The sequence below is a fragment of the Physeter macrocephalus genome, chromosome 2 (assembly GCF_002837175.3).
Source record: "Physeter macrocephalus isolate SW-GA chromosome 2, ASM283717v5, whole genome shotgun sequence".
Classification (NCBI taxonomy): domain Eukaryota; kingdom Metazoa; phylum Chordata; class Mammalia; order Artiodactyla; family Physeteridae; genus Physeter; species Physeter macrocephalus.
Genome location: NC_041215.1, coordinates 131,992,424 through 132,018,566, shown reverse-complemented (window position 1 = coordinate 132,018,566; position 26,143 = coordinate 131,992,424). Strand labels below are relative to the sequence as shown.

The 26,143-nt window shown below is 50.9% G+C and overlaps 1 protein-coding gene across 1 annotated transcript in view; it reads left to right on the top strand.

Annotated features, from left to right (window-relative positions):
- The window catches only part of INPP5D (inositol polyphosphate-5-phosphatase D), a 131,631-nt gene that overhangs the window by 85,315 nt on the left and 20,173 nt on the right, over window positions 1-26,143 (top strand). The window contains exons 10-18 of the mRNA XM_024124657.3: window positions 7,149-7,255; window positions 9,626-9,728; window positions 12,038-12,234; window positions 12,626-12,743; window positions 17,090-17,186; window positions 17,735-17,873; window positions 19,368-19,476; window positions 19,645-19,733; window positions 24,040-24,121. Coding sequence (XP_023980425.1) covers window positions 7,149-7,255; window positions 9,626-9,728; window positions 12,038-12,234; window positions 12,626-12,743; window positions 17,090-17,186; window positions 17,735-17,873; window positions 19,368-19,476; window positions 19,645-19,733; window positions 24,040-24,121 — 1,041 coding nt within the window. The remainder of the gene's footprint in view (window positions 1-7,148; window positions 7,256-9,625; window positions 9,729-12,037; window positions 12,235-12,625; window positions 12,744-17,089; window positions 17,187-17,734; window positions 17,874-19,367; window positions 19,477-19,644; window positions 19,734-24,039; window positions 24,122-26,143) is intronic.

The following is a 26,143-nucleotide window of genomic DNA, read 5'->3' as shown; positions in this document are numbered from 1 at the left end:
CCACCCTGGGGAAACGAGCTTATACTTGGCCCTGGGTGGCGGTTCCACGTGTGTTCATGCTCTTCCCTGCTAGGAGCCACGCTGACGCGTGTGGTCATCACTGCGCCTGGTTCAGGCCCTGCTGACCGAATCAGGCTGCATCTCTAGGCTAGCACAGACAGAGAAACAGTTTCGCATGGCATTAAAGTCATGAGCTCTATCTGAATTCACATCGCAGCTCAGCCACTTAGCACCAGTGTGACCTTGCATGCGACACTTAACCTTCCTGGGCCTCAGTTTCCTCATCTGTAAAATGGGGATGATAAGGCTCATGTGAATGGATCTACGGGTAAGGCTCCTTAGGAAAACCTAGCACATAGGAGCCAACTCTGGGCAACTGAGGCTTTGCATTTCAAACAAACTCATCAGTAAAATGGAAAATGTTCACACGCCAGAAACTTACAGAGAAGCTGCTGTGGGCCAGGCACTGGGGATCCAGGGTGAGCAGGATGGTCGAAGACTCTGTCCACGTGGAATTTACATTCCAATGCATTCAGTGGCCAGTAAATGTGTCAATACGATGATTTCAGCTGTTACTGAGTGCTCCGAAGAAGGCCACAGGTTGGATGGAGAATAACTGGGGAGGGGGCGGGGAGGCAGTTTTGGAGGCAGAGTCTAGAATTGGCAGCCTTGATAGTGAGGATGGCAAGTGACAGCCTGCAGTGTGGCCAAGGTCAGGGGAAGAGAAAGGCTACAGAGAGGCTCCCAGGGGAGGGACCCCTGGAGGACAGCAGGGCTTTGCACAGCAACCAAGCAGAATGGGGGAAAATGCTCAGATGTGCCCCTGGCGTCACTGGCCTCGGAGGCTGGCCTGCCAGGGAGGGGGCAGCTCCAAGCCTCAGTTTCTCCATCTGTACAAGGCGGGGAGCCTATGTATCGTAACATGATATTTTCTGAGCCACATTTCCTTACTTGATCTCATTTTATCCTCACCTGGCCGACAGATTCCCTGAGATACTTGGTAAGTGCTGTGGACGCTCCCCTCAAATTTCACACAGCAGTTTGTATTCCAGTTCAGGTTTTCCAACCCCTGAAGACAAAGTCTCTCTAGTCTGTAAACAGTATTTTTTATTCTGCAGGGGCTCAAAATTTGTTTAGTAGCATATAATTAGGGATACCAGATTAGCAAATAAAAATACAGGATGCCCAGTTAAACTTAAATTTCAGATAAACAATGAAAAAGTTTTAGTATAAGTATGTCCCGTGCAATACTTGGAACATACTTATAGTGAAAAGGTATGCCTTTTTCTGTAAAGGAATCCCAGGCATCCTGTATTTTATCTGGCAGTTCCAGGCATGACCAGTATCTTTTGTTCTTAATAAAGTAGTATGAGAAGAGAAAGAACAGAGAAGGATAAAACAGAAAACATCAAAGTAGAGAGTAAAGGTAAATATTTTTTCATGAAACTTGCGTTGTAGTTATTATACATACACAGGCACACACACATAGAAATTGTATGCATGCGGTCACCATGTAAAACCTTCTTCCTGCTGTCTGGAAGCAGAGGACTCTCCTCTGGTTCTGTTAGAAGCCTGACTTGTGGGATGGAATGTTCTGGAGGCAGGTTCTAGTTGGAGACCATGACTGATGGCTGGTGTTGAAAAGTTGGGAAAATCCCGCTGCACTAGCCTTGCCAAGCAGACTCCTAGGGGGGAGCGTGGGCTGTGCTTCCATGCTGTCTTCCCACTGTCAGTTAGCCCATGAGTTGGAGTGGCCTTCAGATGTCGTCCTGGGTCACCACCACCCACTCTGAAGCTCTCGCCAGCAGAGACGGCAAATGGGAGCGGGTCACAGCACATCCCACAGGGGTCTCTAGGGTACATGCCACGAGCCACAGCCTCGCCCCATCAAGAACACTGGCCTGAGCTGTCTATTCAGATGGCGGATATTTGGCCTGACAGCCAAGCCCTGCAGATACCACCCATCACCCCTAGAACCTCCTAGGGCTGGACATCCAGGCGGGGCAGAAAGGGGATTGTGTGTTCAGCACCAACTCGATGTCAGACACTATGCTGGGAACAGCAGGACAGAGGATAAGAGCACACATGGGCTCCGGGGCTAGACTGCCCAGGTTCAAATCTAGGCTCCGACACTTGCTAGCTGTATCATGTTGGCCTAGTTGCTTAACTGCTCTGTACCTCCATTTTCTCATCTGTGAAATGGGAATAATAGGCTTGTCATGAGTAGACGAGCTAATGCCTGTAAAAGTACATCCCATGAGCCCAGAGGCAGAGCACTGACCCCACGGCAAAGTGTCCAGGTAGAGGCCATGGGCGCTGCCCCACAGGGGCCTGCCCTGTCCTACAACCTCCTGCTCCTGGGTCCCACCTGGGCTGTGGCACGAAGGTCCAAGGGATACTCTCAGGGCAGCAGGGGGGATGGAATTCTGGGGACCAGCCCTATGCAGGAGATGGGACACAGAAAGGAGAAAAGAGGTGTTAGGAGCACAGGGAGGTGTTAGAAGCCCAGCCTTGAGTCCCAGGTCAGCCACTTGTGACCTTGGTCTAGTGTCCTCTCTCTGTCCTCAGTTTATTATTCTGTCAAATAGGTATAGTAGCATCCTATAGGGCTGCCGTGAGTCTTCAGTAAGTAAACATCAAAGTACACAGTGTCTGGCATCTAGTAGATGCTCAAAAAATTGGCTGCTACCACCATCATCATATAATTATCCCTCCAAGTCAGCTTTGAGGAAGGCAGAAGCGAGCAGTGAGGAGGACGACGGATCAGGAAACGAAGTCCCTAGACGCTGGCGTGTGACAAGCTGTCATATTCACGCAGAGGTGGGATCGCGGTGCCGGGGTAGGACCGCTCCGTCCACTGCCAACTTGGGCAGGAGAGCTGAGGGTGCGAGCAGGGGAGGGCTGTTGAAAGTGATGGGCTTAGAACCATACTTTCCTCGTAACGGCCACAGAGACTGACTTACAACTGAAAGGAGTGGACCCAGCTTTGACAAAAGGAAACAGAAACCTACGATGAGTAAGGAGATTGTCAGAGAGTGCCTGATTGCTCTAAAAACTTGAGGTTTCTGGACTGAAGGAAATGCTCCTCAGGATCCTGAGAAGCACTGTGAATTCTTGTCGGTTAATTCAATGGACATTTTTCTTTTGAGCATCTTCCGTGGGCCAGCCCTGAGTTATAGCCCCCTCCCTCAAAGAATCTGCAGTTCAGGAGGGAAAGCTGACGTGTGCGCACGTGTTAGAATGTGGGTCAGATGTGAGGTTAGCCCTGGAGGAGGACTGATGAGCTCTGTGTGGGGCTGTGCGGGGAAGCTTCACACCACAGAGGTGGCTCTGCCGGGGGCTTCGGAGGATGAAGAAGTCACGGGGCCTTGGCGGCCCGGGGTGTGTTCTGAGTGCAGCGAGCCACTGTTTGGAGGCTTCAAGCAGGGGAATGGTGTGATCCCCTCTAAAATGAACTCTGGCTGCTGTGCTGAGAATAAATGGTGGCAGGGGGCAGGCAGAGACAGGGAGACCAATTAAAGGGCTGTGACAGTGGCCGGCAAGAGGTGGTGGTGGCTTGAGATGGGGAAAGATAGGCAGATTGGGAACGTTCTGGAGGTAGAACTGCTCAGACCGGCTGATGGAGGAGATGGAGAGGGGCAAGCGAAGAGGAGCCAAAATGATTCCATGTAACTAGGTATGGGAACAAGTGGGCCACTTACCCTGCTACTAGCACTAACATGAGTATTAATAATACGAATTCTGAGCAAGCAAGATGTCCCTTCCCAGGGGCGGCCACACAGTCCCGCAAATAGAAGGAAAACCAGAAATTCAGAGGGAAGGAGACATAGCCTGATAGCAGCAGACTTGGAGAAGTTGGGGCATTCCAGTTGGCAGCGGTAGGAGTCACGCTGTGGGACACTGACCACCTCTGACAAGGCGGAGGGGACTTCTGAGAGCACGGGCCCCCCACGATTTCCCTAGAGTGAGACTTCAGCTCAAGATGGTGGCTGAACACACACACGACTGTCAGTTCCCTTCCTAAAGGCAAAACTCACAGGGACAAAGCAAACAGGAGGGAAAATAATGGCCACACAATTCTGAATGCTAAAAAGCAGATGGATAATGATATCCAATTTATAGGAACCAAAAAAGCTAAATTTTAAGTATGGCATAGGAAAAGTTGAGACGCCGGACACACCACAGAACCACAAAGGGCATAGGAGTGAACAGCAACCGGGGCCCCTGGAGTGAGGGTGAAGCTGGGGTGATAAACAGCAGGGTTGGATGAAACTCTTTTTTAAAAGAGTTAGACCCACCAGATCCCCGTCCATGCCACACAGCTGGTGGCTACCCCTCACACGTTAGGCAGAAGTCCTGATTTCCTGGAGGAGGTAAGGGACCGGGAGACACCAGGTCTGGTGAGGGCAGGGGAAACTACCAAAAACAGAGGGCTCAACAACAGTTACCTCTGAACGCTGAGACGCCAGCCTTCACCCCTGCCCAGCTGGGGATGCTGCCAGCCAGGCCCACACCCTGCAGGCAGGCAGTTGGAAGATTCTTCCTGGACCACATGACCAGCCCAGGAACAAAAATCTAAAGACACTGCCATGAAGAGGTTCTCCACAAATCAACCCATGAGACCACCCAGTGGAGAAAGCTTGCTGGACAGTCCCCCACGGGCACCGTTGGGACCCACAGCCAAGGACCACGAGACATTGGAGAGAAGCCTGGAATAGCAAACAATGAGACTCAAGGCAGAAGTAAGGAAAAAGACAAAAAACTTGCAGGAAACAAATTATGACAGTTAAAAGAAATTGGACCAGGAAACAAGAACAGAATGCTATTGAAGGAACATTCTGAGAACAAAATTAAAATGAAGAAAAAGGAGAAGGAAGGGAACAGGAGATTAGTAAGGAAAAATAAAAACATTATAGCAGAATCTTTTTTCAGAAATTTTTAAAATAAAAACTCAAAGGAAGGGTGGAAAGATAAAGTCGAGGAAAGCTCCCAGAAGGTAGAACAAAAGGACAAAGTGAGGAGAAATAGGAGAGAAGGGATTTTTGAAAATTAGAAGACCAGTCCAGGAGGTCCAATACCAATTTAATGAGAGTCAGTAAGAGAAAACCGGGAAACAGTGAGAAAAAACATTAAAGAAACAATTCAAGAGAAGTTCTCAGGACTGAACAATATCAGTTTCCAGACTGAAACTGGCCCACCGAGTGTCCAGCACACTCTGAGGCACATGCAGCATTGGAAAGTCTCATAACACTGGATTCTAAGGAAAGATCCTAAAATCTTCAAAGCAAATGATAGATTATAGCCTGTGTCAGGGGTCCCCAAGACCATGTCCAGGTACAGTGAGTGATTCTCCAGGAAAACTCCCAGGACTCGGTGTAGAGTCATATAGCTGTGGTTTATTACAGTGAAAGGACATAGCACAGTCAGCAAAGGGAAAATGTGCCTGGGGTGAAGTCTAGGAGAGACCAAGCACAAGCTTCCAGAAGTCCTTTCCCTGTGGGGGTCACGCAGGACGTGCTTAATTCCTCCCTTGATGAGTTGTGACAACACATGTGAAATGTCGTCTACCAGGGATGCTTGTTAGAGACTCAGCATCCCGGGATTTTACCGGAGGCTGGTCATGTAGGCACCTTCAGCCTGGTACACACCTAGACTCCCAGAAGGAAAACAAATATTCAGTGTAAACCACACTGTTGGTACAAACATCACAGGCACAGTAAGTTGCTCTTAGTTCTGGGGATGCTGGGAACCCTCCCCAAATCCAAGGTCCTAGATGCCAACCAAGGGCCACCTTCAAGCAGACTTTCCAAGGATAGCAGTCAGGCTTGCCATGTGAACTCTTCTGCATACAGATGGATCAGAATGATGTTCTATTTCTCAGCAGCAATGCTGCAAACTAGAAGCGATGGAGCAAGGTCTCCAGAGTCCTGAGGAGAATTAGAGTTGTGTCAGTGAAGCGTGAGGGCAGAGTTTTCAGACATGCAAAGCTTCCAAAAATGTATCACCCCATCCCTTCTTTCTTGGAAAGCTACTAGAGATGTTGCTCTACCAAAATGAAGGCATAAACTGAGGAAGAGGATGACATGGGATCCAATACAAGAGAGACAGAGGTGAATGGATTTCCCAGATGATGGAGAAGGAAGGCCCTAAAGTAATGGCTCTGCATCAGGCCTAGAGGTCACCAGTCTGGAGAAGAGAAGGCCCAGAGGCTCTGGGAGAGGCTCCCTCAGGATGATGAAACTGATGAAAGTGATTGACCACACAGAAAAGAAGTTACAAACTGAGAGTTAGGACCACTGAAAAAACATGGCAATTATTAACTCCAGGAAAAACAAAGTGGTGTAGGAAAAAGAAAGCAGTCAGGGCTTGTCTGTCAAGAGCATTCCCATAATAACAAACACTGAATGCTTATCTGGCCAAAATGATGATTATAATTATTAGAAGGGTGATGGAGGGACTGAAATTATACATTGGCAGGGGGAGGGGAACGGTGAGGTGGGGGAACAGGTTGTAAATGTGAAAGAGAGCTAAACCTTCATCTTCTATAGTGGGAAGTCAATATGTAATAGGAAATACCTAAGACTGAAACACCAGGAAGTAGCAATATAAGCGTCGTATTTAGAGTCATGAAGTAAAATTCCAAAAGAATCCATTAAAAGAATGGAAAGTGGTTGCCTCTAGGGAGCAGGACATTGGAGGGAGGTGGGGTTGGGGAGTGCTATTGTTCGTAAAAATCTTGTAGAACAATTTGAGTCTTTTAGTCGTTGATAGAAGTAAAAATATTTAATTTTTCATTTAGATATAAATTCAAAACAAGCACAAGAGGGAAGAGAGGAAGAGAAAGGAAGGAAAAGCTATAGGGAGGAGGAGAGAGAGAGAGAAGGAAGGAGGAGAGGGAGGGAGCTGAAAAGATGGACAGTCACACTGTCTGTGCTCCGGCCAGGCCACCCTTCCTGTTCCAGGCACCACCCTTCCCAGCCATGAGCTCCTCCCTGTAAGAGGAGCGAGGATCTGGGAGACCAGGCACAAATCTGGTGCTCAGCTTGGACACGGAAAAGTCAGGATTGTTGATGGTCAAGTGCCAGAGTATGGTGGAGGCTCTACATATTGGGTGATGATGAGAAAAATGAACTTTCATCCCTCTTCAGTCCTGCAGCTCATCAAGTCTCAGAAGTTTCTGAACAAGTTAGTGATTTTGGTGGAAACAGAGAAGGAGAAGACCCTGCGGAAGGAATATGTTTTTGCTGACTCCAAAGTAAGTGACGACAAACCACTAAGGTGGGCCGAGAGGGGGGTGAGGGATGCACAATTTCTGAGGCTCGCTGCGTGCCTGGAAGTCGGTACCATGGGCTCACTCAGCTCTCAGAACCCATTTCCCACCTGGGAAAGCCAAGCGCAGGAAGCTGAGGGGCTGCGTTCCAGGCCGGCTGGGATTCAAGCATCACAGCCCCATCCTCTCCCTTTGCTACCACGCCTGCCCCTGAGAGAGTGCATCCTTTATCATCCATGTCTTACTAGCCCTGAGCCCCACTGGGGGGCTTTGAACTTCCCCGGGATGCACCCGGAGGCCCTCAGGGGCACCCCAGATTTAAATCTGAGCCTCAACCAGCGCTCCCTCCATTTCTACACTTTGCCCCACTCTGCAGAAGTGAGAGTCCCTGCCAGGCCTGGCTGCTGGAATAAGAGGTGGGTGAGCAGATGGAGAAACCTGGGATCTAGGTGTTGTGGTGGGCCTCTGTACAGACGGTGTCTCTGTGACCTTATCCCTCACTTCAGACATGCCAACCGGGGGCTGAAACCCACCCTTGCGGCCCTGCTGTTTATCCTGCAGTGTACAGCTCGGATGAGGCAGGGCACAGAGAGCTCCCAGCACGTGAGGTGTTGGCAAATTGTGTCGGCACCATGGCTGAGGGACAGGGCTTCTATCATAGGCTCACAGGGGCAGCCCCATTGAGTGCTGGGACCCAGCTCTTTCTACCTGTGTGGCAGGGGTGGGCTGCTGGGAGGCCAGTGGGGGGTCCAGGGGTGCCCAGAAGTGGCTGAGAGGGTGAAAAGGACTGGGAGGAATGATAGAGAAGGAACTGGGAAAAACAAGGGAGTGGGGGCCAGACAGGTGGGGGGAGGCAGAAACCTGGCTGGGCATCGTGCCGGGCACATGGGCAGAGGTCCAAAACCCAGTTCTGCTCATTGCCGCAAGCTCAGAAGGATGAGGCACAGCAGTAAACCGAGGCACTGAATATTGAGCCATTTGTAACTAAAAGCAGGTTTCCATAAAGACAGCCATCACAATTCTTCGTGAGCTGCTTTCTTCAGAGGGAACTTAGATTTGCAATTAGATTGGATCATATGAAATTGCCATCTACATAGGTCTGAGACAGTCAAACATTGGTAATTTCATATGGCGCAGCCTAAAACTCTGGGGCATGCTTGTTTGGTCACCCTGCCCTATTGAACTGTAAGCTACGAGAGGGCCACGTCTACTTTGTGCCCTACTGTGTACCCAGGACAACTAAATGAAGACTATTAAGAAGGCTACGACAGCCTTTGTGTGTTCTTTCCTTTTTAATTAGTTTCTTTCATTTAAATTTTCTTTCATTACATAAGTAATCTAATTCTCGTTAGTGAAAAAGTATACAAATAAACAAAAAGCTTAAAATAGAAACACCCCTATACCACTAGTAATCCTCGGACTCTATCTTTCAGGATGGTTTTTGTTTGTGTTTTTTTAATACAAATGCAGTGGTGCTGTTCATAGTGTTTTGTCAACTGGTTTTCCATACTAAACAATGTATCTTGATCATCTACCCTTGTTGATGAAGTACTTCTGCCCCCCAATTTTTAAAACCTATAGGGCTTCCCTGGTGGCGCAGTGGTTGAGAATCCGCCTGCCGATGCAGGGAACACGGGTTCATGCCCCGGTCCGGGAAGATCCCACATGCCGCGGAGCGGCTGGGTCCAATTCTAACTTTAGGATGCACAGTGCATTGTTAAATACAATTCACACTAGAATATAATATACTTAGTAATAGGGAAATGCATAGTATTGAGCAGTTTAAAACTTCTCAGAGGGCTTCCCTGGTGGCGCAGTGGTTGAGAATCCGCCTGCCGATGCAGGGAACACGGGTTCATGCCCCGGTCCGGGAAGATCCCACATGCCGGGGAGCGGCTGGGTCCGTGAGCCATGGCCGCTGAGCCTGCACGTCCGGAGCCTGTGCTCCGCAACGGGAGAGGCCACAGCAGTGAGAGGCCCGCACACCACACACACACACACAAAAAAAAACCTATGGTCTTCTAGCATATGGATGACCCTTAATACAGTTAGTAATTCATCTCCTAAGATTGGACACGAAGGTTTCTAATATTTTCTGCTGCAGTCCCCATGATGTGGTCGGGTCTTCGAACAGTCCCTGATTCTTTCCTTAGAGTCAGGTCCTTGCAGTGGAAGGGCTGGGTCAGAGAGAAGCCGGTCTCTTAAGAGCTCGGACGCGAATTTCCAGATGGCTCTCCTGGAAGTCCACACTGGTCTGCGCTCCCCTCACTTTTCTCGAAGCTGACCAGTCCTTTGAAAGTATCATGTGCAGGGAGGCAGAGGCCTGTCTGAGTCTGTCTGCCCTTCAATCCCTAGAAGAGAGAAGGCTTCTGCCAGCTCCTCCAGCAGATGAAAAACAAGCACTCGGAGCAGCCAGAGCCCGACATGATCACCATCTTCATCGGCACCTGGAACATGGGTGGGTCCGCATGCCGCCCCGCCTCCAGGCACCTCCCCTGGGGTTCTGCTTTGCTGCCTCAAGCATCCTTGCCTGTCTCCCCCCCACCCCCAGTCCCGAGACCTGGGTACCCATCCTGAGACAAGGGGTAAGAGAAACAAGGCTTGGGATTCTCATACCCCAAGTGCAGCTGAAATGGGTTACGTTGCTTGTCGAAACTGGAAAGTCTGAATATATGGGTGAAGAGGCTCTTGGGCACCTGCCAGCCTTGGGCAGCTTGCCAAGGGGCTTCAGTCCTGGAAGGAAGAACTCCCTTTTTGATTTGGGCTGCCAGGTTTATTGAGCAAGAAAGAGAAAGAGAGATGATGCCCAGCTGAATTTGAATTTCATATAAACAACAAATTATTTTTTAGTATAGGTGTTTAGCTAGAAATAAATACATACATACTAAATATATACTATGCTAAATATATATACTATATCTATTTACATACTAATATATACTAAGTATATATCATATACTAAATATATAAATATATTATACTGAATATAAATTATACTAAATAATTATTTAGTATAACTATTTGGCTAGAGGTAAGCGCAAATATACACCAAATAGGCATTGTACTAAATATACACAGTATATACTTAGATGCTAGTACAAACGTTTATACTAATATGAATTACACTAAATAATTATTTAGTGTAAATATTCAGCTAGAAATTTTTTAAAATTAAGTAGATACAGAATGTCTAGTTAATTTACATTTTAGACAAACAGTTATTGCATGGGACATACTTATTCTAAAAATTATCCATTGTTTATCTGAAATTTGAACTTGACTGGGCATCTGTCTCGCCTACTTTGTCTGGAGCGGAGTCATGACCACCTCCCAATGCAGCACAGTGTCACCCAGCAGCCCCCCGGGAGGAAGAGGCTGAGCAGAGACCCTTCGTGGAGGGGGACGGGGACAATCCGAAACAGAAACGCAACATGGGACCGCTGGCCTGTCGCTTGGTGGAGGCTGGGCTGGCGTCCCAGGAGGGAAGTCAGGAGAGCTGCCCACCCCGATTCCACCAGACCCAGCCTCCCCAGACCTTCATGCCCAGAGATTCCAGGGGCCGCGGCAGTGCTGAAGTAGAACCCTTGCCCAGTTCCTGTGTCCTTCTCTCCCCACCAGTGTTTCTTACTGGCCGCCTGATTTCCTCAGCTCTCACGCTTGGGGGTTCACGCACGTGGGCACCGGCCCCTTCCCGTTTTTCCCTCTGCGAGCCTGGACGTCTCAGATTTGGCTGGGCGCGGTTCAGGCCGTCCAGGGGCACAACTGCAGGGGGTGCCCTTCACACGGCATGGAAGGAGCTGGCCAGGGCCCTGCCTCACCAGGGCAGCATGCGAGGGTCTCCCCGAGCAGAGACCACCAGGTCCCAGGGTTTGTGCTCCCATCCTAAGCCACAGTGGGAGCAGAGCTCGGCGGCAGTCAGGTCACTCCAGTTCTTGGCTTCTTGGCACTTGTGAACCAAGAAAGTTATCTCTTTGAGAAAAGAGTTTACTCAACCTCCAAGGGCATTTTGAGGGAAATGAATCTTTATCATCATTTCTTTATTGAGCTGTTTCAGCTCAGCTTTTGAAACGGCACTAGGTGGGCCTCCACGCTCTTCCATTTCTCTGGCTAACTCCCGCACATCTCTTGGTTTTCGGCTGAGCTCTCTCTTGTGCAATGAAGGCACTGTTGTCTCGTAACCATGGGTTAGAAGCCTCCATGCTAAACTTGTCAGCCTACAGCGTTCTCTCACCACCAATGGAACGTAAACTCCTCGAGGCCCGTGTCTCAGTTATCACTAAACCCCAGAGACTAGGACAGCGTCTGACATCTTGTGCTACTAGTTCAAGTTACGGAATCTTCAGGTGTCTTCTAGTCTTTGAAACTTAACTTTATCTTTACAAAGAAATGTAACTGAGGGAATTACCTGGCAGTCTAGTGGTTAGGACCCCACACCTTCACTGCTGAGGGCCCAGGTTCAATCCCCGGTCAGGGAACTAAGATCCCACAAGCTGTGCAGCGCAACTGAAAAAAAAGAAAGAAAGAAAAAAAAAGGTGTTGCTTTAAAACATCAGTATTAAAAAAAAAAAAACTAAAAGAAAAAAGTAACTGAGTTCTCACCCTCCCTTACATCCTGGGGGATGATAGTACCTAGTTCTTTAAGGTGTATTTCGCTGGGGGAACTGAATGGTTTCCAGTGACTATGTGAACCTCTCCCACCCCCCACGTCGGTTTTGAATTCTCCTGATGTACCTCTGACTCACTTGGTATTGGGTTTTGCTGTTGAAGGTAACGCCCCCCCTCCCAAGAAGATCACGTCCTGGTTTCTCTCCAAGGGGCAGGGAAAGACGCGGGATGACTCTGCTGATTACATCCCCCATGACATTTACGTGATCGGCACCCAGGAGGACCCCCTGGGAGAGAAGGAGTGGCTGGAGATACTCAAACATTCCCTGCAAGAAATCACCAGCATGACTTTTAAAACAGTGAGCAGTGGCCACAGTCCTGGGTGGGACTCCGGGGCAGTGGGGCGGGCAAGTCAGGAGCACCTCAGAAGCAAGAATGTGCTCGGTGGTCCCCCCGCTTCCAGGGCCAGAGAGGCGCACCTGTATCCAGAAATTAATGGGGTCCGTGAGCATTGCTCATCACTGGGGTCCTCCCTCTTCCCTGCCTGAGCTTGGAGGTCATCTTTACTTCATCGAAATCTCATCTTTAAGACACTTTGTCTCATCTGTGAGGCATCCTTAGGAGTCCCCCAAAGTGTAGGGACTACAGACAGGGCGCCCCACACCTGGGGCGAGGGATGGGTGTGAATCTCTTGCTCTGGGGTCAAGCACTGTGTCCTGGCCCGGGGTCACAGCCTGTCCTCCCCGCCAGGTCGCCATCCACACCCTCTGGAACATCCGCATAGCGGTGCTGGCCAAGCCAGAGCACGAGAACAGGATCAGCCACGTCTGCACCAACAACGTGAAGACGGGCATCGCCAACACGCTGGGTGAGCAGGGGGGCTGTGTTCCTCGTAAGCTCGCTCCCGCCGACACTCGCGCGTCCGTCCCACCTGGGACGGGTGGGCCTCCCGGCCTAAACGCGCTCGGGGTCTACGCCAGTGCCTCTGGGGATCTGGCAGAACGCGGGTTCCGACTCGGTACGCCTCGGGGGAGCCCGACATTCTGTGTTTCCAACGAGCTCCCGGGTGGTGTCAGCACTGCTAGCGCACGCACCCTACCTTGAGTGTCACGGACCGAGGACAGGGGTTGACAGACATGCTGTGAAGGGCCAGGTAGTAAGTATTTTAGGCTTTTCAGCCCACGAGCAACTCCTCAGCCCTGCCGCTGACACACGAGAGTAGCCACAGACAGCAGGAACACGAATGAGCGCGGCCGTGTTCTAGAAAACTGTATTTACGAACAAGTCATGGGTTCAGTTTGGCCACAGACTGTAGGTTATGATCCCTGGTCTAGATCTAGACAGACTCAGGTTGGAGGTGGAAACATTGGTATCAGCCGTGAGCCTGTGGGGACCAGTCAGGGTGCTTCGAGAATTGAAAACAGCAGAGGGCTGCATGCCTGTGAGTGTGTGTCTGTCAGTCTGTGTGTTTGTGTGAGTCTGTCAGTCTGTCAGTCTGTGTGTGTCTCTATCAGACTGTGTGTGTGAGTCTGTCATTCTGTGTGTGTGAATCTGTCAGTCTGTGTGTGAGTCTGTGTGTGTGTGTGTGTGAGTCTGTCAGTCTGTGTGTCTGCCTGTCTGTGAGTCTGTCACTGTGTGTGTGAGTCTGTCAGTCTGTGTGTGTGTTTGTGTGAGTCTGTCAGTCTGTGTGTGTGAGTCTGTCAGTCTGTGTGTGTGAGTCTGTCCGTCTGTGTGTGTGTGTGTCTGTCTGTGTGAGTCTGTCACTGTGTGTGTGTCTGTGTGTGTGTCAGTCTGTGTGTGTGTGTGAGTCTGTCGGTCTGTGTGTGTCAGTCTGTCAGTCTGTGTGTGACTGTGACTGCGTGAGGGCAGGTGCACCCACACGGGGGCCGTGGGTGGAGCTGAGGGCGAGGTCAGCGGTTTCTGGTGGCTGGTGTCAAGGACAGGACAGAGCCCCAGAGGTAAGAGGAAACAGAATAACTGCTGGCCTTGAACGTGAAAAGCTCTCAGCCTTTCTGCTGACAAACCGCAGGCTGCCCGCGTCCACGCCCACCTGCCCTCCTTCCTTCCTGTGGCAGCTGCCCTGCTCTGCAGCCCACGCCCTCCGCTGCCCAGGAACCTCCCCTAGTCCTCGATCCCCGGCTGCCTGGGCTGCCCGCCCCTCCCACCAGCCCTTCCCAGCGTGCAACGCGCTCCGGCCGCCCGCCACGAGGCAGAAGCGCGCCTCGGCCGGCTTCCCGCGGCCGCCGCCCCAGCCCTGGCTCCCGGGATGGAGCCGAGTGTGCCCCTAGCCCCCCAGCACGGTGCGGGGCCCGGGCTCCTGAGCACCGCACGCGGCGGCCTGCTCCCGCCGACAGACGGGCGGCAGGACGCTTCCGGGCGTGAGCGGCTGGCAAAGCGCGAGTGGCGGGGACTAGAGCAGATCCGTGCTACCTGAGACGGCGTCCAGGGGCCTCCCTGACAGCGGGGCATTGGGACCCAAGTCCAAGGGCAGAGGAAGGGCCCGCATGGGAGGGGTGTGCCACGCAGCGGCAACAGCGAAGCCAAGGCCCCGTGGTCCCTGGGCTCAGCTCTAGTGGGTGCTGGGACAAGGCCAGAGAGGGAGGCAGGAGGCCTGGGCAGTCGGAGGGCAGCTTGGAGGTGGAGGAGTTCCCCTGTACAGTCCCTCGCTGCTTCCCCTCCCCCACCCCCTGGGGCTGCTCTCCCCCCTTACCTCCCCCAGAATGGCTCCCAGACATGGCAGCACAGGGCAGGAGCTCAGTGAGTGCTGGCTGCCTGGTGGAAGGTCTACGACCTTGTACCCTGTGCAAGGCCGTGTGCTAAATGCTTTCCGACTATTACTTAATACAGGCGCCCCGTGCGGGCAGGGACTGTCATTAGCCCCATTCGCAGACAGGGCTCTGGAGGCTGCAGTGCTGTTCCCTAACCTGTACGAGGCCCTGTGACAAGGAAGTGGTGGGCAGGGATTTAAACCCAGGCCGCACCGCAGGGTGGGGAGAAAGCTGAGAGGAGGGGCCTCCTGGGGGCGAGGGGAGCAGGGCTGCCTCACTGCCAGGGGCAGTGGGGTGGGGGTCAGCGGGGGGCGGCTCGGCCACTGGCTGGGCTGTGGCTCCCCTGAGTCCCGAGGGGTAGAGCCGGGTGATCTCCAGGGCCCTTGTGCTATCCAGCCCAGGCAGAATGTCAGCCACCTGGGTGGTTTTAAATTTTGAGTACCAAATTCAAAAAAGGAAAAGGAAACAAGGGAAGTCAATTTTAATAGTATATCTTATCAAACCTCATACGTTCAAAATATTACCATTTCAATAGGTATTCAATATAAAAATTTATGTGATATTTTACAGTCCGTCTTTCTTACCGAGGCTTACAATTCCGATGTGTCTTTTACACTTTTACATCTCACTTTGGGCCTGTACATCTCAAGTGCTCAGTACGTACGGCTCACAGATGCCGTGATGGGCGGAGCAGGTTCCCAGACTTCGGCATGTGTCAGAACCACCTAGAGCAGGGTTGGCAGACTTTTCCTCCAAAAGGCCAGAGAGTAAATATTTCAAGCTTTGCAGGTCATGCGGTCTGTGTCATAATTACTGGACTCTCTCTAGGGGTGTAACTGTGTTCCAATAAGACGTTATTTATAGACTCTGAAATTTGAATTTCATACAATTTTAATGTGTCACAAAATATTCTTCTTTTGATTTTTCCCCAACTGTTTAAAAACATAAAAACCATTCTTAGCTGGTGGTGGGTCAGTGTCTGCCTAACCCCTGTCCTAGAGGACTTGTTAGACATGGATTACTGGCTCCCACTCCTGAAGCTCTGATTCAGCAGGTCCAGGGCGCAGCCTGAGATGTGTACCCCCAGCAAGTTCCCAGGTGGTGCTGATGCTGTTCTGGGGAACATACTCTGAGGACCACTGGTCTCAGTGTGGGTTTTGGTCTCTCCAGGAAGCTGGAGTTAGCTGGTGGAAGGTCACCACCCGCTGCCCCCCAGCCCTGGTCTCCTCCTTCTGAATCTCCTTCTCAAGGTTTCTGGTTCCTTTTAATGGTCCTGCTTGGGAATGTGAGAAACTAACACCCCCCCCACCCCCCACACACACACACACTTAGAGGGAGATGCCAGGAGTTAACACCTGTAGCCTCCTAAATTTATGTGATATTTTACAGTCCATCTTTCTTACCGAGGCTTACAATTCCGATGTGTCTTTTACACTTTTACATCTCACTTTGGGCCTGTACATCTCAAGTGCTCAGTACGTACGGCTCACAGATGCCGTGATGGGCGGAGCAGGTTCCCAGACTTCGGCATGTGTCAGAACCACCTAGAGCAGGGTTGGCAGACTTTTCCTCCAAAAGGCCAGAGAGTAAATATTTCAAGCTTTGCAGGTCATGCGGTCTGTGTCATAATTACTGGACTCTCTCTAGGGGTGTAACTGTGTTCCAATAAGACGTTATTTATAGACTCTGAAATTTGAATTTCATACAATTTTAATGTGTCACAAAATATTCTTCTTTTGATTTTTCCCCAACTGTTTAAAAACATAAAAACCATTCTTAGCTGGTGGTGGGTCAGTGTCTGCCTAACCCCTGTCCTAGAGGACTTGTTAGACATGGATTACTGGCTCCCACTCCTGAAGCTCTGATTCAGCAGGTCCAGGGCGCAGCCTGAGATGTGTACCCCCAGCAAGTTCCCAGGTGGTGCTGATGCTGTTCTGGGGAACATACTCTGAGGACCACTGGTCTCAGTGTGGGTTTTGGTCTCTCCAGGAAGCTGGAGTTAGCTGGTGGAAGGTCACCACCCGCTGCCCCCCAGCCCTGGTCTCCTCCTTCTGAATCTCCTTCTCAAGGTTTCTGGTTCCTTTTAATGGTCCTGCTTGGGAATGTGAGAAACTAACACCCCCCCCACACACACACACACACACTTAGAGGGAGATGCCAGGATGAGTTAACACCTGTAGCCTCCTCCCTCAGCCCTGCCGAGAACCCCAAGGTTGCTGGCCGCTCATCCCATTTTCCTGTTGTCCTGGAGGAATCTCGGCCCCCAGTCCCTACCACCTGTCCCATCTCCCACCCCAGATAAAGCTGTTCTGCTTTCTTCCTTGGCCTCCACTTTCCCACAGCGGCTCTCTCCCTCCTGACGAATGACATTGCTTCACCTTGATTTCCCGCCACTTGACAGCTTTGCCTGTTTGATGCTCTGACTTCTTCCTCCCCCTCCCTTTAGGGAACAAGGGAGCCGTGGGGGTATCGTTCATGTTCAATGGAACCTCCTTGGGGTTTGTCAACAGCCACCTGACTTCCGGAAGCGAAAAGAAACTCAGGTAATGGAGCTCATCCCCCAGGAGCAGGGATTGGGGTTATTTTCCCAGACAGACCTCAAACCCTAAACACCATAAGGATGGCTCAGCCCTCTGCTGGGACCCTGTCCGGTCGGCCTCTAAGGGCTTTTCCTGTGTTCTCATCAAAGGCAGCTACGGCTACATCCACGTATGGCTGAATCTTGCCTAAAGGACGGAACAGACATTTCCTCGTGTCACTAACCCAGCAGACACCTAAACACCACTCCATTTCTCAAGGGAAAACCTCATCTGGGCTGCCCTTACAGATGAAAGCGCATTTTGCCTGTTGGTGGCCCAGCCATGCACACGGCCATCTAGAAGACTGATGATTCCGAGTCCCTACGGAGCGGATGCTCCCGGGGCCCCACCCTGCGTTCCCATTTCAACCCAGGGGCTGCATAAGCGTGGTTTGCTACCACAGGGCTGGAGATTTCAGTCTCACTCCCCGACCTGTCCCCTCTGACTTCCCGGCACGGGCAGTAGGGAACCAATGCCCCCGTGCTAAGCTGGCTGCTTTTTTGTTTAATTAGGCGAAACCAAAACTATATGAACATTCTCCGGTTTCTGGCTCTGGGAGACAAGAAGCTGAGCCCCTTTAACATCACTCACCGCTTCACCCACCTCTTCTGGCTCGGGGATCTCAACTACCGCGTGGAGCTGCCCATCTGGGTGAGGGGCCGTCCTCCTGGGGCTGGGGGTGCGCGGGGCAGAGGGTCAGGGGGACACACAACCGAGCTGGGCCACGGCGGCTCCTCCTCCGGGACTCGACAGCGGTCCCGTTACGGAGCCGCTGCCTTTCTTTACGGCTGGCCTCTGCTCACGCCTACGTGCCACATAACTGTCCTGGCCACCCCTCCTCACCACCTGTCTGCCGCTCTGGTCCTCTAGCTAACCAGCAGTGGCCCCTCGACTTGCCAGTCCCAAGTCCCCAGGAAAGGCTGAAGTCTGCAGAGACCAGCTCCGTTTTCTCCCCAAATCACGGGTCACTGGGCAGCCTAAGGAAGGCATTCCTGAAGTTGGATGCCCATCCAATGAGCAGCAGTCAGAGGGGCCACATGGCACAGGTGGCCTTGCTCACTCAGGGAGGGCAGAAGATTCCCTGTAAAGGGAGTGGGCAGGCATGGCCCCTGGACACACCTGGAGCGAGACTCGGTTGCTCCTGAAAGATGGGGCAGAGGCCAGGCATGGGAGGAGAACCGTCTTCCCCTTGTGTACCAGGAATACTTTGGCACTGCTGTCTGTGAGGGGAGAGGGGACGGCAGACGCGGACCTGATTTTACAGGGGGAAGAGGCTCCTGGAGCACAAGCGGCCTGAGAAAATGGCCTTGGGTCGGTTACAGGCCTCTGACAGTTGGGACTGAGCTCGGGCCTTCGGACTCCCCTCCCAGATGTTTGCTCAGGCCTCCCACGTCCCTCGGCCTCCTCGGCCTGTCGCTGCCACAGCAGCTTTTAGGGCCCGTCTGTGCCCACCTCCCTGTCCCCGGCCGCTCCCTCCCTCACAGGAGGCTCCTCGGGAGCTTTCCTTCTCTCCCTCCTGACTGAGCAGGCAGAGGGGAAAGGGCTGGACAGAGGCCCCATGAATCCTGACCCTTCACAGTTTAAGGGGCTGCCCACCCATTCACTCCCCAGGAGGTTGACCAGGTGCATTCGCCAGAGCAGAGGCAACGTAAGTCTCAGGAGAGAGGACAGCTGGATTCCAAGGATGGCACACCCCACCGATATCACACCGGCTCTCGGAGTCCGAGCCCAGATCACGGAGGCCCCATGCCCATAGCTTCGGGGGCTGGGGTTTCAGATCCTTTCATGGCTTTACAACAGGCTGTCTCACAGAGAGAACAGACAGTAAGGGAGACATACCTACCCATCTAGGGAAGCCTTATAAAAATGATGCTAGAAGTTGGTACACAAAAATAGTATCCCTCTGTGAAGTTAGAATAGCCAGGAGCTTATGTTACTGAGTTGATATTTCACTACGATTGCAGGGTTGTCCGTATAAAACGGTTGAGTGTAAATGAGCGCCAGCCCAGCGTCCCTGGGACCAGGGTCTAGTGCAGCTGCGGGGACTCGGGTCCTGGCGCGCCAGGCAGGAAGGTGGCGATGTGCCTCTTACCATGTTGGTGAAAGGGTTGTCTCACCAGTGGCTTGGCCGTGTCTTTGCTCCAGGAGGCAGAAACCATCATCCAGAAGATCAAGCAGCAGCAGTATGCAGACCTCCTGTCCCATGACCAGCTGCTCATGGAGAGAAAGGAGCGGAAGGTTTTCTTGCACTTCGGTGAGAACCGCCCTCCTTCTCTCGCGGGCCCTCTCCCTCCAGCGTTCTGTCTCCCCTTTTCCCAAGTATCCTCACCGGGGGAAGGATTATGCCTGGAAAAGAGGGAAACTTGGCCAGACATGAAACATGGGAAATCAAAACTGAAACCGTGGTTTTGTTTGGTTTCAGAGGAGGAAGAAATCACATTCGCTCCCACTTACCGTTTTGAAAGACTGACTCGGGACAAATACGCCTACACTAAGCAGAAAGCCACAGGGGTGAGTCCTCTTCCCTGCCCTCCGTCTGCACCCCCCTGCACACCTCACCCCTCTTCTGTCAGTTCCCATAAAGGTGAACGGGAAGTGAAGAGCACCCTCATCCACTAGGTAACAAAAAAAGAAATAAAACTAGAAATCATTTGTTGATCGTGTCACAGAGCAAAACCCTCCCCTAAGGAGAGGCTGGGCAACCAGACATGCACACTGCAAGGAGTTGCCTCATGACGCTTCTGTCCGTGTGTGTGCGCGTGTGTGCGTGCGCGAGTGTGTGTCTGTGTGTGTATATGTGCCACATCTTCTTTATCCATTCATCTGCTGATGGACACTTAGGTTGCTTCCATGTCTTGGCTATTGTAAATAGTGCTGCTGTGAACACTGGGGTGCATGTATCTTTTTGATTTAGAGTTGTCTCCGGATATCTGCCCAGGAGTGGGATTGCAGGATGATATGGCAACTCTACTTTTAGTTTTTTAAGGAACCTCCATACTGTTCTCCATAGTGGCTGTATCAATTTACATTCCCACCAACAGTGTAGGAGGGTTCCTTTTCCTCCACACCCTCTCCAGCATTTATTTGTAGACTTTTGATGATGGCCATTCTGACCAGTGTGAGGAGATACCTCATTGCAGTTTTGATTTGCATTTCTCTAATAATTAGTAGCGGCCATGGCTCACGGGCCCAGCCGCTCCGCGGCATGTGGGATCTTCCCATACCGGGGCGCGAACCCGGTTCCCCTGCATCGGCAGGCGGACGCGCAACCACTGCGCCACCAGGGAAGCCCAGCTTTTTTGATATTAGGCTGTATGAGCTGTTTGTATATTTTGTCTCTTTTTTAAGTCCTGTACTCAAATATATTTGCTAATCTGCCAAGTCAGTCATCATTACACAAGCTTCTTTGCTGCAGGACTTATCAGAGCCTTTACAAGTTTATGAGCATGTGGTTCTCTATGGGAAAATTCATCTACCAAACTCAATTGGTCATGAAATATCAATTAATATCTTATGAGACCACTTGTGTTCCACTGAACAGTGTTTGCGGAAACTGTAATAAAGCATCCCTTCATTCTTGTTCAGCAGATATTTACCGATGACCTATGATGGGCTGGGCACTGTCCTAGGTCGTGAGAGATCAAAGATGAGTCAGATGTCTGCCCTCAGAGAGTTTGTAGTAGGAAAGACAAGGCAAGATAAATACACAACTAACTAACCAGAGATAGAATATAATGCGACGCCCAAGGCTGTGAGGAGTGGTCACAGAGGGAAATGACCATCAGGGCAGGGAAGGATCGGGGAGGCTTCTTGAAGAGGGGCCGCTTGTGGTGCCTGAAGGGTGCTTGGATTTCGACAAGACAAGGGCTGAGGGGGCCTGATCCACTTCAGGTAGAAAGAGTTGCCGGAGCAGATGCCAAGGCAGGAAATTCTGGCATCCATCCCCTTCTGGGGCCCAACCCAGGGGAGCCAGCCCCATGCCGGGTCCTGGGGGTTAGAGGTGCTGCAGTGATGAGCTTCCGTGGGGCCACTAGAGACCTGGGGAAATAGAGAGCATTCTGGGCATGACCTGGACTCAGGGGCACATGGGAGACTAGATGGAAGTGGGAGAGAAAGGCCAAGAGTTGGGGACATGCCAGAAGAAAGCAGGAGTTAGAGAAAACACACACACACACACACTGAGAGGAGGAAAGCAGACTCAGGACTGCTGCCGTGACAAGGCTGAGACCCGGGGCAGGACACCTTGTGAGGTGCCCACTGGCTGCTGTGTGCCTGGGCTCGTCTGGTTTAAAGGCACCCTCAGGGCAGGTCCCTGGGGGTACATTTGGAGGCAGTGAAGGGATGGTCTGGTTGGATTTGAATATGAGGAGAAAGAAACCGGGGCCTGAGGTGGCAGAGAGGGGGGTCCTTGATGCCAGGCAAAACGTCTTCACCTGTTTGATGGGCACCTGTTTCAGGAAGCCACTGCAAGTTCTGCTGAGGGGCTAGCAGTGTCACAGTGATACAAGAGACGATTCGTCTGTGTCGGTGTAAAGGATGAGGATGATGCAGGGGACCAATGAGGAGGCCAGTATGGAGGCCCCACCTGAGAAATAACTGGGCCTAAAGCATGGGGGGAGCCCATGAAAATGAAAGAAAAGGAGGAAAGCAGGATATGTTGATAGGTCTGATTGACGTTGATAGAAACTGTGAAATCAGAAGGCAGGGCTGGTTCGGAGGGGAAAGATAGAGCTTGTTTTCAGATTTACTGTATAACATGACTGGAAAATCCCAGAGAAAACATCCAGAAGGCAGCTGAAAACACTAGACTGATGCTAGGGCTGACTTGTAGATTTGGGAGTTGTCTGCACAGAGAAGATGGTCAGATCCATGGGAGTAGGTGAGGTCGCCAAGGAGTACATGGACGATGAAAATAGAAGAGCTGTGGACAGATTTGGGGGTCATCTCCATTGAGAGAGGAGAGGAAGAAGCAGAGACAACAAAGGAGACAGAAAAACTGTGTGTGTAAGTGGTGGGAGGACCCAGCAGGCAGCTCGCAGCATCACAGAAGCCGGGGCTGAGAGACTTGCCAGGATCAGTGGTCACCAGCATGGAATGTGAGTCAAGGAGAACGTGTGTGGTCATTGGAACCTTGCACAAGCAGCTGGACTTGGGTTCAGGGATTGGGTGGACACTAAAAGAACAGTTGACATAGAGTCTTGGAGGTGAAATCCAGACTGCAAGAGGGTAGGGTGGCTCTTTACCAAGAGTGTGCAGGTGAATCACTGGTGAAGCTTTTCAGAAATACAGATGCCTGGACCTCCTCCCCAGAGGTTCTGATGCAACAGATCCAGGGGTGGGGCCCTGCTTTCTGGGTCTTTGTAAAGCTCCACCAGTAATTCACTGGAGCAGCCGATGCTGAGAACTGCAGTGTTAAGAAGTGATAGTTTGGCAGCATCTATGAAATCTAAACATGCACCTACCCTATTCAGCATTTCCACTTTGTTGTATACCTGAGGGAAAGTAGTGCATTTGTTCACCCAACGACAGATACAAGGGTGTTGATAGCAGCTTTGTTTATAATGTCCAAAAACTGGGAACAAGCCTATTTCCATCAACATTAGAATAGATCAATGTGGCTTATACATACAATGGAGTACAACTACGCAATAAAATGAAAGAACTTATACAAGCAACAGGGTGAAGAAGGTTGAAAGAAGCCAAATGCAAAAGAGTATATACTGAATAAGTCCATTTATAAGTTCAAGAGTTGGCAAAATTAATCAATGGAGACATTACCCCCAGTAGAGTTTACCTCTCAGGCAGTATTGACAAGGAAGAGGCCTGAGGGAACCCTTTGAGATGATGGACATTTTCTATATCTTGATCTGGGTAGTGGTTAAATGGGCGTATACAAATGTAAAAGATCCTCAGGCCACACGGTATAGATTACTACACTTTACTATACGTAGGTTGTACCTCAAGTTAAAAAAGAGTAAATGGGCAGTCCAGAAGTAGAGGCAGTGGAAACAGAACATTCTTGAAAGAAACTTGGCAAAAAGAAGAAAAGAGAAAGGTAATTGAAGTCTCTTTTAGGATGAGAACTTTTATGTTTTTAGGCAGAGGAGAAAGAGCTAGAACTTAAGTGGAAAATGATATTCCTTAAGGAGGGTTGTTATCATTGCCAGTTTGCCTTGTCTATCACACCCAGTGGACATCTTGCTCACAGTGTAGCTTGGAGAGGGCTCATCCTAGTACATGTTGTTTGAAAGATTAGATGGGTATGTGGAGGGGTGGATGGATATGTGGATGGGTCAGTGGATAGATGGATGGATGGATGGATGGATGGATAGGTAGATGAGGGATGGATGTGTGAGTTGACGGGTAGGTAAGTGGATGGATGGATGTGTGAATGAGTGTGTGGATGGATGGTAAGTATATAGGTTGATGAATGGGTGCGGGGGGTAGCTGGAGTGTGTTATTAAAGTGAGTGGCTGGGTTGAATATACAGGTAGAGGGGTTCATCTGAGTCAGAAAAAAAAAGTAAGAGAATGTAAAAATACAAGAGATTCTGAAATAGTGAGGAGGGTAAGGAAGCACAGCCAGGTGAATCGATCTCATTCTAAAACAGGAGTCCAGGTGTCTGAAAGTGTGGGGCGTGGCCGTGGAGCCAGGACTTAAGGCAGGCAGAAAGGGTTTAAACCCACCTCTGGGGAAATCCTATAAACGCCAGCAGCAGATGAATCCAGGATTACAGATGCAATGCCTCGATCTCTTCTTTTACGATGTATCTTTTAAAGTAGCGTTCATTTTACAAAGCTTTGACTTTGACTTGCAGATGAAGTACAACTTGCCCTCCTGGTGTGACCGAGTCCTCTGGAAGTCTTACCCTCTGGTGCACGTGGTGTGTCAGTCCTACGGTGAGTGGCAAGTTGAGAGGTTTGACTGCCCTAAACTAAAGGACGCCAGTCTGTCCATCTGGAAAATGGGAGAACTCCCTGCATCCCCAGTCAGGTGACCTTAAAAAGGTGATGCATCCTGTCCCATCTTGGGCTGCAACAGAATAAATGTCTTCTGGTTTGGGAAACATTTGAATTATGGAGCACTTTTGAAAATAAATCTAGATTTATTTTTTGGAAAAGAGCCTATTAGGTTTGAACCATATAAAAGTGGAGTTTTCACAGATCAGAAATCATTAACTATTGGAAATTCATACGGTTCAACCAAATGCATATCATGAGTACACATACATGTTTGGGGGAGATTTAAAGATAAACTGGGTAAATTGATGACAAAGACACAAGATGCAATATTAAAATAAATAATTATGGAAAAGTTATCCAGCCCCGTTTCACCCCCGCGGAGTGGAGGTTTTGCTGCCGCCCAGTGGCCACCTTCCTGGCTCCCACCCTCTGTGGGGACCCGCAAATCCCCACGTTCAATTCAGGTCCCATAAAGTTGAACTGGTTTCCATTCTTTTCTTTTGTGCACGCCTTCTGCTGCCCAGAAGGGACCAGAGCAGCTACCCTGGGCTAGTTTAAGGCACGCACCCTTCAGTCCCCTGGCCTCTGAGCTCCGTGCCCAGGAGGGACTTCACTCCCTTTAGATGCGCGGAAAGGCAACCCACTCCCACAGCCAAGAGACTGTTCTGCTTCAAAACCTACGAAGGCCCACATGCCCACCCTCTGCACTCAGCCTCCTTGCTTGTATGTCCCCTCCTCATACCCCATCCACACCCGCACTCTCCAGGCCTGTGACCCTTCCTGCCACCGGCCATCACCCCGGTCCTCTCTCATCGCTGCCTCTGTCCCTCGTCCTGCAGCTGCACGAGCCCTGCCAATTCTGCAGTCGAGTCTGCCTTCCAGCCCCCCTCTGCAGAAATTCAGGAGAAAGGGGTGGCTTGTGGCATTACTGCTTTTTGAGCCTAAATCCGGTTTTCAAAACGACCCTATCATGGAGGTTTTTAGAAAGAAGGAGGGAGACTCGTCTGCAAGTCGCATTGAGGAGCTAGGCGGACATAGCTGCTCCCTGTCTGGGCCGTGCATGAGCGAGGGGGAGGAAAGCCAGGCCTCGCCTGGGAGGCTGCAGTGACTTCCAGGAAGGGCCAGGTTTGAAACATGAAGGGAAAGTTTGAAGAGGTAGGGAATTTTGCTAACGGTATTTCATGGCATGCTGGAGGAGGGTTTAATGAGTTGTGAGTGGGCAGGAAATTGGGAAAGAAAAGGGAATGAATGTCCAGAGCTCAGGAAATGGGGGTAAACTTTGAGCTTGAGTCTCATGGTGGTGACATCAATAGCATGTATCAGTTAGCTATTGCTGCGTAACAACTACCTTAATATTTGCTTATCATCCAGCAGGCTAGTTCAGGCTGCTGCTTCCTGGTCCTGGGATTCCCAGCTGACAGTCCCGGATGTGGAAGTACTTTTTAGGTCTCTGCTTGCCTCACATTTACTAACGTCCTAGTGGTTAAAGGAGGTCACCTGGCCAAGCCCAGACTCACTGTGGGAGGGTGGACCCACAGGGCGTGGTTATAGGGAGGCCACCTAGGTAGGAGTCCACCTCCCAGGTTTCAGGCACAGTTACTGTAGTGCTAATGCTATCACGGTCAATACACATCTAAAGTATTTTTAAGAACATTTTTTAAAACTCTTTTTGTCCACCTTTAACTTCTCCTCTTCTGTTGCCACCACAAACTTGTAGCCCCTCACTCGGCCTGACTCCTGCTCCTCCATCATCTCCTGCTTCACACAGCACCAGATCCTCACTGACTTCTTCCTGCCAATGGCCAAACATGCTTTAGACTGCTGCCCCTCCTACACCTTGCCTCCGGTCTCGGGGAAGGGATGCCCTCCTCCTTGCCTGGATAAGCTTTTCACCTGGGCCCTTTGCTCCATGCTTTCCTTCTAACCCAGTCCCAGCACCTCCACTGTCCCCAGTCCCAG